General features: G+C 40.9%; 1 protein-coding gene across 3 annotated transcripts; it reads right to left on the minus strand.

Moving 5' to 3' along the window:
* Nucleotides 1–4443: 4443 nt before the first annotated feature.
* fam169b (family with sequence similarity 169 member B) lies at nucleotides 4444–11953 on the minus strand. Of its 3 annotated transcripts, none has more exons than XM_038705653.1 (9): nucleotides 11842–11953; nucleotides 11038–11184; nucleotides 10620–10722; nucleotides 10460–10545; nucleotides 9195–9357; nucleotides 8150–8332; nucleotides 7705–7830; nucleotides 7493–7557; nucleotides 4444–5838 (listed from the first exon to the last, which is right to left on the minus strand). In XM_038705653.1, the coding sequence occupies exons 2-9, from the start codon at nucleotides 11161–11163 to the stop codon at nucleotides 5521–5523; spliced, it is 1170 nt and encodes a 389-aa protein (XP_038561581.1). In that variant the 5' UTR covers nucleotides 11164–11184; nucleotides 11842–11953; the 3' UTR covers nucleotides 4444–5520. The 3 variants fall into 3 exon arrangements, with proteins under 3 accessions (XP_038561581.1, XP_038561579.1, XP_038561582.1); XM_038705651.1 differs by having other exon boundaries at nucleotides 4444–5844; XM_038705654.1 differs by having other exon boundaries at nucleotides 5702–6562.
* Nucleotides 11954–12378: the final 425 nt, after the last annotated feature.

The raw sequence follows: 12378 nt of genomic DNA on the forward strand, positions 1-12378 counted from the left end.
ACATCCGTAGAGGTTTAACACTACCATAGAGATAGAATGGAAAATGGTTTAGGAATTCTCGGCCGCCGCGCGGGAGGCCCGGGTTCGATTCCCACCCAATGCAGAGACAATTTTAACTTTTTCACATACCAGCAGAAACCACTCAGCTATGAACGATAACGAACGGCAAACTTGCACAACATGATACATCAACAACTGATCACAAATTCCTTGCTTAATTGTATGCATTGTTACAAGAACAAGGTTCGGGTCCAGCCATCATCATCTGCGGACAACGAATTTCTGTACCAAATTTCCTCAAGGCTTGTTGAGACAGCATGGATAGCGACAACTCTCAAGGTGACTGAGAAAACATGTTTTAAGGGCTTTTAAGGTGTGAGGACATGAAACAGGCCAGGTGTAAAGGAAGGAAGGGAAACATGCAAACATAAATGCAAAAGTTTGTTGTTATCTACTCACTGTAGGAGGACAAGAGGAAGCCAGTGTTGATCTTTTTGGTGTCACTGAAGTTTGGCTCAATCTCCTTCCCGCTGGCATCAAATTTCCTTTGATGGATGAGGCTGGGTTTTATGTACAGCACATAGAAACGGACCTGCCAACAGATTAATAAAAGAAACAAAAACAAAGTTTGGCTTGTCTTTTGTCTATCTGTGTTTATGTTTAGTCTGACCAAAATACTAAAACTGATAAAGATTTGAGCACTCTTCGCAACAAATGAGTAGATTTTTTTCCTTTAAAGCATAAATGGAGCAAAAGCTTTCAGAGTTTCAGCCACAGTTTTTGGCACATGGTGAATGACCTGTTTATACTGTTCAATAAAAACCAAGACAAGACCAAAGGCCTGTACTATGAAGTGAGGTAACTAGCTCATTCAGGTAACTTCAGGAGTAACTTTGTGACGTCAGGTGTAACTTCCCGACTAACTCGTACTATGAAGAGTGGATATGTTTTTCCTGAGGTATGCTGTCATGGCAATTTACACTGCACCTCTAACCTGCTCCATGCAGGTTATCTTTGTGGTTAACTAAATGTTACCCTTTATACGTGAATAGGGTATTGTAAGTGTAGACTACACACTACCTTTGTACTCTTTGTTAATGATAAGAACTCTAAAGCTGATGATACACGGAGCAACTTTTAGAGCAATAGTGCAGGGCAACGTTGCCATCAATGATAATGAGTAAAGATTACTACCGTAATCCACTTCCCCCACCATTCAACCACCCGCTCCGCACCACCCCTATCTGTTCAAAACATAGCCGGACTTGCCACTAGCAAGATTGCCCAGCAACATTGCTCAAAAAGTTGCCCCGTGTATCATGTACACCACTTTATAGAATAGTTTTATATTTCATCCTGACTTGTTGCCACATGCACTTTCCACCGGCGTTGCAGCTGAAATGAGTGTTAGAAATAAGTTATTAGCATTAGAATTACATTCAAACAGCCCTGCAGCCTAGGCGCTTTAGATGTAGATCTTACTTAAATAACAAGTCAATTTCTGAGATGCAGCCCATGTGTATATTTAAATAGTTTTCACATATTTAGATTGACTCTTTTATGTGTCCAAAAAATAGGGAAGAGAGGTAATAATCTATGAAAAAACTTTCCAATTTCCAAGAAGTGGTAAATTTACAAGAAAAAAAGTCAACAAATTGTCTGAAATAATAGTCACAAATTTATGAGAAAAAATAGATTTTCTTCTCAATAGGCCCAATTCACTGCAATGTCTCTTAAAGGTGCCGTAGAATGCTCATTTTCAGGTTCATACTTGTATTTATGCTTGCTACTAAAAAATGTTTACATGCTTTAATGTTCACTGCTTCAGCACCTCTTTTAACCCTCTTTCTGAACACTCGGTTTTAGCTCCTGTCTCTTTAAGGCCCCCCTCCCTGAAAGCTCACTTGCTTCTGATTAGCCAACTTTCCCAAGCACAGAAGAGGACTGGGCTTAGCGGCACTGCTATGCAAGACTACCCCTCACTAATTACTCTATAAAACAAAATCCCATTAAGTTGACACTGCATCAACTAACCAACATCTTATTCACCGTCAAAGTACAGTTTAACACCAATCCTGGCAGTCAGAGTTTGTCAGCCCTGACATGCCTTGATAACCCCAAATTAAATCTCTGCAGGTTAAACTCCTTTCCTAGTACAGGCTTCAGGTTTGGGGAACCCTTATTTCAGAAACATGTTGATTACATTCATTAATTTTTTAAGACAGAGGTTTCTCCTTTTGACATTATGTTTTCTACATATTATATGTACTATTTTATTTAATAATGATGTGTTGACCTGCATGAATAAATGACTCCATTTTGTACAATGGTTCTTGACCCTTGGTGAGAACCACCAATTTTTAAACAACTTTTTTTCTTTACTGAAGCTAAAGAGCTGGAATGCAGTTTTATAATGATAATTTGCTTACATACAGAAGAAGGAAGTGTGAAGAAAGAGCCAGACTTATAGCGCCAGTGTGAGTCCCTGGCTGTATCTTGCTGTATCTTGCCTACTGTACCTTTTGATTGTTGTCATCACTGATCGCATGTCTGGAAACATCCAGCAGCTTTCCTTCCAAAAGAACCCCTGGGCCACTGTGGAAGAAAACTGTCAAGTATTAAAATCTTTCTGCTTTCACTTGTAACTGTGCATTCTGTTATGCTTAAGAGAGCAATGTGCAACGACTTCAAAGATCTGTTCTCCTGTTCAGTTTTGGTTCTGTTCATCTGTATAATGGACCCACCAGAGTTTGTCTCAAATCTTTATTTCAGTTTCAGTTGAAGTCAGCTTCAACTGAACTCATTTGAATACTTTTTCGACTTTTAAGTTATAAGTGGTTGTTCACCTAGTAGTTACACTTGAACTGATCTCATCTGAATATTTTCTCTTTTTACCTGTCACTCTTATTCAGCAAACAAACGTATTTGAGCCCCTACCTTTCGTACGTAGAGGGAGACCATACGCGGTCAAACTTCTCATTGTGGACTGGTTTGTTCTTTAAAGATGTGTTGTCATAAATTCGGCTCATGTTTCATAAACTGTATTGTAACTTTTTCCCTTCTCCGATATTTTTTCCTCTTTTCTTACTTCCTGTTCCTATGTGTGCGCGTGAGAGAGGTGCGCTCGGTTTTCAGGCAACACGTGCCGACGGGTGACAGCGGTGCAGGAGACGAGGAAAATGTAGCTTATGCTTTATGCGGTTCATATGAAGTCTAACGAGGTCTAAACCAATAATAGCACGGGTGCTTTCTGTAGTCTGGCAGATTAGACCTCAGGATGTTGTTGTGCAGATCTGTGCTGGTCGCGCTGTCATCAAACTACATTCCTACCAAGAAAGACAAATATGGAATTTAAAAAGAAAAGGTAACAGTGTCCACAGGCTCTACACCAAATCTTATGATTGTAATTTTGAATCTCAACATTTTTATTTACCATGAGTATTTTGGATAATTCCTAACATTTTTAAATGTTTTTTCCTTGCAGAAATTGACTTCTATAACATTAATGAATTTTAATTAACATCTTTGGATCTTTAATATTAGACAGTTATTTGAATCCTTTTATATGTGTACAGGTGTCCCCATTAGTGCGTACTGGTTGCTTTATTACAGTCACAGTTAATTATGTTTCATGATTTTGTACCTCTGTTTAAACTTTATAATTGACTTAATTAAGGATGGTGCACTTCTACACCGCCATCATTGAGTCCATCCTCACCTCCTCCATCACCATCTGGTACGCTGCTGCCACTGCCAGGGACAAGGGCAGGCTGCAGCGCATCATTCACTCTGCAGAGAAGGTGATTGGCTGCGATCTTCCTTCTCTTCTGGACCTGCACGCCTCCAGGACTCTGAGGCGAGCAGGAAAGATTGCAGCTGACTCCTCCCACCCTGGACACAAACTGTTTCAGACTCTCCCCTCTGGCAGGAGGCTGCGGTCCATCAGGACCAAAACCTCTCGCCACAAAAACAGCTTCTTCCTGTCTGCAGCTAGCCTCATTAACAAGGCCCCCACTGCAAATAATACAAATGTCTCTGCACATGTAAATACCGTTTCATCTCCTGTCGGGCTGAGACCTGGCACGTTGCACATATTTGTTATTGATCTTTATTGTTGTATATTTTTATGTGTCAGTTTATATATTTATATGTACACAATTTTCTGTTCCGTCGTGTTACTTCTGCACAGCACAGAACACAGAATAATGCACATGTATATATCTGCAACGCTGTTCATATATTTCTACATTTATTTATGTTGACTGTATGTTTGCACCTTACACGACAGCAAATTCCTGGTATGTGTAATACTTGGCAATAAAGCTCCTTCTGATTCTGATTCTAATAGTTTGTTGCCAAGAGGTAGATAAAAAGATTGATTCATCTCACATATCTGTCCTGAAATGGAAATTAAATCTTCTAAAATAAAGAGTTCAATCCCAATGTCTTTTAAGAGTTTTATTCTTTGCAAAGGGTCCGACACACATTCAGAGTGCAAACAGTCTGCAGGATGTAAGACAAAGAGCCAGTGAAGAAACAGGTGACTTTATATTACATAGCTGTCTTAGGGGGGAAGGGAGTGGGGACCAACTGCCCTGAGATGAAGGCCTATCAAAGACAGTAAGATAAGAAAACCCTCTAATGAGCTTATTTCCCATGGAACCTTCTCCTAAATGTAACCTAATAAAATCTTGTTTGATTAATCGGTGCAAAACTGAACTGTACAAAACTAAACTGTAAAACTGGATTATTTCTTGGCCAGGAGCAGTGAGGTGCTGGATATTGCTACAGAACCATGTCACCTGTTTCCCCTTGTTTAACCCCCTTTATTTCCTGCTAAGCTAAGCTCACTGGCCGATGACTGTAGGTTCATATTTACTATACAGACATCAGTGTGGTATCAATCTTTTCATTTAATTCTCAGCAAAAAAAGGGGGGAAAAAGCGTATTTCACAAAATGTCTATACAACTTATAAAGACAAGACAAGTTTTCCAATTTCAAAATTGTTTTTTTAACACCATGCTACTTTCCATGCTGTACATATGATGTTAGTATGATTTGATTGATTAAGTCGAACCATGTTTAGTTTTATCTGACCTCGCTTGGGTTGAAGGTGGCACATTGGGTCCACCATTGTGTCCCTGACACAAGACACTTAATCCCTAGTTGCTCCAGAGGCGTGCAACCTCTGACATGTATAGCAATTGTAAGTCGCTTTGGATAAAAGCGTCAGCTAAATGAATAAATGTAAATGTAAAGGTGGGTGGAGCTCTGCTGGATATTAAGTGAGGTCATTAATCAAAATGCAATTTGTCCCACCCAAACAAAGTACCAGGAGAGTGATGGATGTCATTGAAGCATGGTTTGCAAAGCCCCAAACAGTTGTGATCGTACTTATATTGTACTGTATATATCAGTTTTAAAAGGTCTGCAAACCTCATTTCATACAGTTCAGGTGGATTTAGCATCCACTTAGTGTCTGAGGGCTGCTGTTGCACACAGTGCTTGTATCTGTAACCTCATGTCCTTCTGACTCGTTTGGTACTTCTTTGTGTTTCCCCTGGCTTCTCTCTGCGGGGCTCTGCAGATAGAGAGGGCTTGGATTTCAGAGCTTGTGTTGTGTTTACGGACTCTGGTGGTCTGGTGGGAGATCCAGGGTCCGGATCATTGGCGTGGGCTGCAGGGCTACATCCTGTTTGAGAACTTTTGCAGCTTGGGGAGATTTCTCCTCGGCTTGGATCATAAGGTTTAATTTGTTGTTCAGAAGAGCGTATTACCAATGGAATGTTCACATCACAGGTGCTCAGTGAGGTCAAGTCCAGTTTACAATTGGAAGTCTGCATCTTAGAAAACAGGAGAGACTCAGACACTTGCGCAATATAATGACTAGTAAGGCACAAAGCTTTCATTTCTACATACATATTCCAGGTGCAATGTTCTGAGAATTAAAGCACACATCCCCCAGCTCATACACAACTGCCTTTTCTGAATTACGAGTGACCTTGGATAATTTGTAGAACAAAATGTTCACTGTGTTCAGAGGCCAGTCCGCCATTCAGATTTGCTGTAAATTCTCTTCATTTGTTGTATAGTAAGGAATGCGTGCTCCCACTGTTCTTGTCTATTTCAACCAATTATTTCCTACATTTCCCAGAATGTCTTTGAACAGTGCCAAGACAATCTTCTAAACATCCAATGATCATGTACACCCACTTACTCTGGGTCGTGGGAGGGCTGAGGCCTGAACGACTGAAGTAAAATGATCCAGCTGAACACCTGTGACACTTTTCACAGGTTCAGTCAGAAACAAAAAATCTGGATCTTTAAAAAAGCCCTACCACACTCACAGACTCAGTGCTTAGGGCTGTCCCACTGTCAAATTTTCAAGTGCACGAGGGCTCCTCTCGCAGACATTTTGAGCCCTTTATGCACCCTTTACATAAGTGCGCTTTTCTGCAGAAGTTGCCTGAAGGAATTGGCCAGAGTCCATAGCGTGTGACTTGAAACACTGTTGTTACCAGAGGAAGCACGGAAGCGAGAGAAAAATCCTGACAAACCCGCCTTATAAGAGAAGACAGAAGAAGAACGGTGAACAAACAAGCATGGAAGGAGCAGCTAACCCTGACGCAAACATGGTTAAAAAAAAGTTGACACGTATAAACACAAAGCTCACTGATTGTTCATATAGCCAGAAATGTGTGTAGTTTGATGGTATTTTGATTATTGACAAATATAGATATTTATTGACAATTGACCCTTCGCTAAGCCACGCCCCCCCTTACTTACTGTTGCTAAGTCCGACAAACTGTCGGCGCTGCCACTGTCTGCACTCCCCAGAGAAATACTGTCACATTTGTTGGGAAAAGTGATCTCAGAAAGAAGCAGACAGTTTTACAGTTGCATTATATATTTGAAGGTTGTATTCAGGCTGTCAAACTGACTCAAACTGACCCAAACGGACGTGAAAAAAATGAAAGATGGAAATACGGCAGAAGAAAGCTAGAAAATGACTCTTTTTACATTAGCGTGAATGGAGTGCAGCCATGAAAGTGTCGGTTAGAGCGAGTCCTATACTGCACTGTGATTGGCCAGCTGTGTATTTGGGGCGTGTCTTAGCGAAGGGTCAATTACCTCTCATCCACTCTGTAGGACGAGAGCCTGCAAGATGTATAAATTAGGCAGTCGGCCCTTTAAGGGCCATTTGCCCACAAAAAAGTCCCAAACCCAAAATAGTGTTTCAGTGTCGTCAAGGTAACGTGATAATGTTGCCACTGTCCCGTTCCTGTTTATAGCATTTTGAGCCCTTGTAGCCTCTTACACTCAATCACTTACCGGATGAATTCAAATAAGTCTGTGAGGATTGGCACTCTTATGTCCCAAAATCACTCTATAAATTCAAAGTGCATCAACTGTAGCTGTTTTAAACATAAAAGATAAAAGTGATTTGGAGGGATTCTTTTAACGCAAGCAAAGAAAAATGGAGATTCTCACCTTCTGAGAGGAGTCATCTTCATTCCTCTGTGTTTCTCCTGATGTTGGACTGCTCTCATTAATATCTACAAAGACACGAGTCAGAAGAGGTCACATGAAACTGAGGGGTACACTTAAATGTAGATGAGCTCAAAAAACATTTTTAGTTTTGCAATAGCATATCTAACATTCTTTCAAACATCTAGACACATGAAGGCAAATATGATCTGTACTGAGGGGGTAGCGGCCTAGCTGCAGGTTGAGCCAGATGTTTCGTCGCTGAGTCCAGCCCCCTGGAGCCTCCACCTCATACAGACGGTCCCGATGTTCCTCATGCTGCTGCAGGAACCTCCTGCACACTGAACACACAGGAGACACGAACACACAGCCTGTTAAGTGGTTGTCATGGAGTTCATTTAAAAAAGAAAGAAGAGGCTGACTCTCTGGGACCTGACCCTTGATCTGCCCTGAATATTTCCAAGTGATTTTGTTAGTTATTTCCACATTGACAACACTGACAAACAATGACAGGAAACGTGCATTCTTCTACCAAATATGGCAAATCATCAGACAAAATTCTCCTCTAGATAAGCAAAGATGAAGAAGGAAGGAAAAGAATTGGGAAGTAAATAAACAAATATATTGGCTTTGTCAGGATAAAGGAGAATCTTAGCTGACCTGCCACCATGTTGGGTGATAGTGGAGAACTGACTCCCAGAAACCCCTCTGTGGAGAACGAGGAGCACAAATCCTTCAGCATTTGAAGGCCAAAGCCTCTCCTCCTCCAGCTCCTCCTCACCAGCACTGTGTCCAGGACAGGCAGCAGGTAGCAGCGAGCGCTCCAGCTGTCACACAGGCTGCCTGAGATAAAAGCAGCAGAAAAAGTACTGTTTTAAAGAACGCAATCCATCACAGTGACTAACTCAGTCCATTTTGTCTGGAATACTGGATTATTTAGGTCAAACTGGTTCAATATTTGACAACTTAAAACATCTCACAATGAAATATCAGCCTAATCTTTTTTTTTTTTTTACATAAAAACACAACATACAGAAATATTTTTGATAAGGATCTTAAACTGCTTAAGCTTTTCATGAACTCAAACCCTGTTGATAATATTTAATGTACTTACATTCAGTAATTACCTCTCTATATACAGTAGTTTTCATTGTTAGTGGCGGAGTCTGCCATTCCCATGGTGGATACAAGTTGCCTTCGCATTCATGAAGGATTCACAAGAAAACGAGGCATGTGTAATCTAATTGTATCTCATTCATAAGCCTCATTGTTGATCTGTTTCGCCTTTTTGCAGAGCTGCAAAAAAGTTCTGCTAATGGAAACCGAAAATCCTACTGCCGCTGCTACACATTATTACAGGCAGTACTGGAACAAGGAGCAGCCACAGTGAGCTCTTGAGATGAAGAGCTGCAGGCGACACTTCACCCCTAGTTGCTCCAGAGGTGTGTGACCTCTGACATGTATAGCAATTGTAAGTCACTTTGGATAAAAGCATCAGCTAAATGTAAATTCCCCTGCTACTGTAAACAGAAGCGAGACATCTACTGTATATGGAAAATGTGTGATTGTTACCTGTTCTTGCTAGAAAGTCATGTGGTGTGCAGAAATGTCGAGTCAACAGGTGATAAGCGTACAGTAAATCAATTGTTCAGCCATCCCCCTCACATTCTCATCTTCTTCCTCTCACTCCCCTCCTCCATCCTACCTTTGTGCTTGACGGTGTAGAAGCCGACCGCCTGGCTGTCTCTCCACAGCAGTTTGCAGCTCTCTGTGCGAGGGTGCAGGGAGAACACCACCTCCTCGTGTGATGACCGCTCCACTACCCGACTGAGCAGGAACACAATCACTCTCTCCATAATTGACTGCACCTGGGGAGAACACGCTGACTTAGAAAGCTCACCAGCACTGATGAAAACAAACAGCACAGGTGACCTCACACATAAGGCTTTGGTAAAAAAAAAAAAGAAATACAGATAATATACTGTAGTATAAAATGCTCTTTTTTAAACTGAGCTTTAATTGTGCTTATAAGAACCGTAGCCAGGGCTGGCTATCGCCTTTTGCTGTCAATGGCAAATTTAGCCAGCTGAAGCTAAAAAACGTTACTTCTGTCAATTGGCATCGTTCCACAACAGCCACACCGACAGAGCTGCCTGCAGGTGTGTCTGTAGACAGTTTTTTTGTATATCGGCCTCATGCGTGCAGGTCTCAGCCATTGTCGATTATCTCAAAATGCCAGATATTGGCTTGATTAATCAGTCTATCACTAAATATTATAAGGATCTCTAAAATTCTCTACACACTCCTCTGTGAAGTTGCAGCTATGCTATGTTTGTTGTATGCCAAGTTTGTTATCCCGAGATAACAACATGCCGCTTGTGATCTTCAGATAACAGGCTAGGAAAGAATTATTACAACCTCTGCTGCTCTCGGCTTCAAAGCCATTTGTGCAACATAGTGCAAAGCCGTGACACAGAGAAATGTCAGAATTTCCAAAGACACACATGTCCTTGCACAAAATTAATTTAAATGTTGACATCAGTATTTGGGGACATTGTTAAATTGCTTTACAAATCCATGACTTGGGGATATGCAGGGATTAATATCAGACAAATGTACCACACTCAAAAGTTGCAGCACTTTTGGTCTTAGTCCAAGATTTAAACCCAGGACCTCTTTCAGCCAAAATAAAACTTTCCCAAGGTCTCTGTAAAAAACCTTACCTCTTACTTGGTAAGGACAAAGATTCAGTGTGGCTTGTGGAAGGAAATGGCTGAGCCTAAGAGAAATGTGCTGTCTCCGCAGCACAAGATTTACAAGTTCAACTTGTTTGTGTTACAAACATCTTTTCCATCTTTTCATTTTACATGCAAAATTATTAGATGGATAATTGTATTTTCCCCCCACACTATTCAGACCTGATCTGTATAACTGTGTTGGAGTGATGCTGACATACGAACAGACATTTACCAACATTAAGCCACTTCTGGATTTGTTAGACGTTCGTAAGACATCATCCAAACACCACCACTTCTCATGCAGGTATAAAGCTGCCACTGGAAGGTAGAGCAGAAAGCATCAGTCTTTTTCTTTCATCTGACTGATAAAGGGAACGTGTTTAGTTCCAAACCTCGTGTTGGATCATCAGGAGGGTGAAGCGCCAGCACTGTACAGTCAGGTTGGTCATCTTCAAACAGCTGCAACCGCCTTACATTGTTTGCTGTTATCGCTACCTGAGCAGAGAAGACAACGACTTCATGCATCTTTATCTACACTCCCTGACCTGAAGTGTGTCAACGAACATTTATTTTCCAAAAAACACTTTTCTTTGTCTAATGTCAAACAAAATTGCTATACTTCCAGGAGCAACCAACAAAACCACTGCCAAGGATTTTTGCAGATATTTCCAAAATCACCTCTGCTATGCTCCCAACTTCTTGCAGTAATTAAATTAAGAGGTGAATATTTTGGATTTTTTATTCTTTGGCGATAGTAAAAACCACCATTGTCATTATGAAAAAGTGGAGACATGACAAGTGTTATGATACCTTTGACAACTGCGATGACTGAAACCACTCATTATGAAGAGGTCTTGACTCCAAAGAAGAGAGGTACTGTTCAGATGCTGATGTCAGATCAGTGTCATCTACAGCTGGAAGGTCTACAGGGTACATGGCCTCTCAAGGGGAATCCAGCTGTTTAAGGGGTAGTTACACATTTACAACACTTTAAAAACATAACCCCCCCCCCCCACACACACACACACACACACAAATATGTCCCTTGACTTTATGAATGTAACGACATGAGTAGTAATTAAGGTGCCATGACAAACAAATGTGCCTAACTGACTGTATTTAGTCCTTTTGCTAGTACAGATCAATTGTCCTTCTACCAGACTGCGTTCAAAATTCTGGCAGTTTAAAATTGCCTTTCTTGCGCAAACACACGATATTAAGTAGAAGATTACTTATGATCTTTGGCGTGCTGTTGAGCTCCTTACGGTAAGATCGGTACAGACGTTACTGTAATTAACGATGGTAGCGTTTCAATTACAATTATTTAAAAGTTACGTAAATAAAAAATAACACGAGAGCGTTTTAGAGGGCGATACTTGAATTTAAAATGTTACTGTTGGTTCAGAAAATGTTTTGAGTGTCGTGAAGAAGTAGGCGAGTTCACGGCAGCCTTTACACTAGTCATATCCACTGTGACCGATTCGGGTGCTACAGCGGTTTGTGCTTTAAACGGCTAACTTAACGTTGGCAGTGCTAACAAAAACGTGTAAGGACAAAACGCATAAACCATACTGTAGTTTTAACTTGGTAAGGAGTCACAGAAAATGCACTTACGTGACGACTGAACACGTTATGGAAGAGCAGAGGCAGTCCATGTCCACCGCCCTACATTTCACTTTGAACCCACCTTCTGCTTTCTTGGACTTGCAACGCCACCCTCTGGTAGGAGAGAGGCGTTGCGTCAATTCGTCTCCATGACTCAACAGTGTGTGAGGTGTTCAAACTTAAATACATAAAAAAGTAAATATTGGAGTTAATGTCCAATTATTTCCTTTAAAAACGTCCAAGCCCACTTTAACTGCATTATGCGGGATGATGCAATGTAGTGACAGGCATCAATAAATAAAAAATATAACATAACTTGAGGATAATGTGAAAATCAGCTGATGTGAGCTTCGCTTCATTATAAAGCCCTTGTTACTCTCTACATACACACATACAGCCTGGCTGTGACAAATTCAGGCTTTAGAGACATTCTCCAAGTGATTCAGATCTTTTCTGGTGATGCTGGCAGTTCCAAAAATATGGAAATATGTTTAAATAAACAGCTGAAGTGTCTTCGCATATCTGTTCCTAGGTATCTTATTTGAT

The sequence above is a fragment of the Micropterus salmoides genome, unplaced genomic scaffold (genome assembly GCF_014851395.1).
Source record: "Micropterus salmoides isolate LMB-PRFRI ecotype aquatic unplaced genomic scaffold, ASM1485139v1 Ms_hic_scaffold_8, whole genome shotgun sequence".
Classification (NCBI taxonomy): domain Eukaryota; kingdom Metazoa; phylum Chordata; class Actinopteri; order Centrarchiformes; family Centrarchidae; genus Micropterus; species Micropterus salmoides.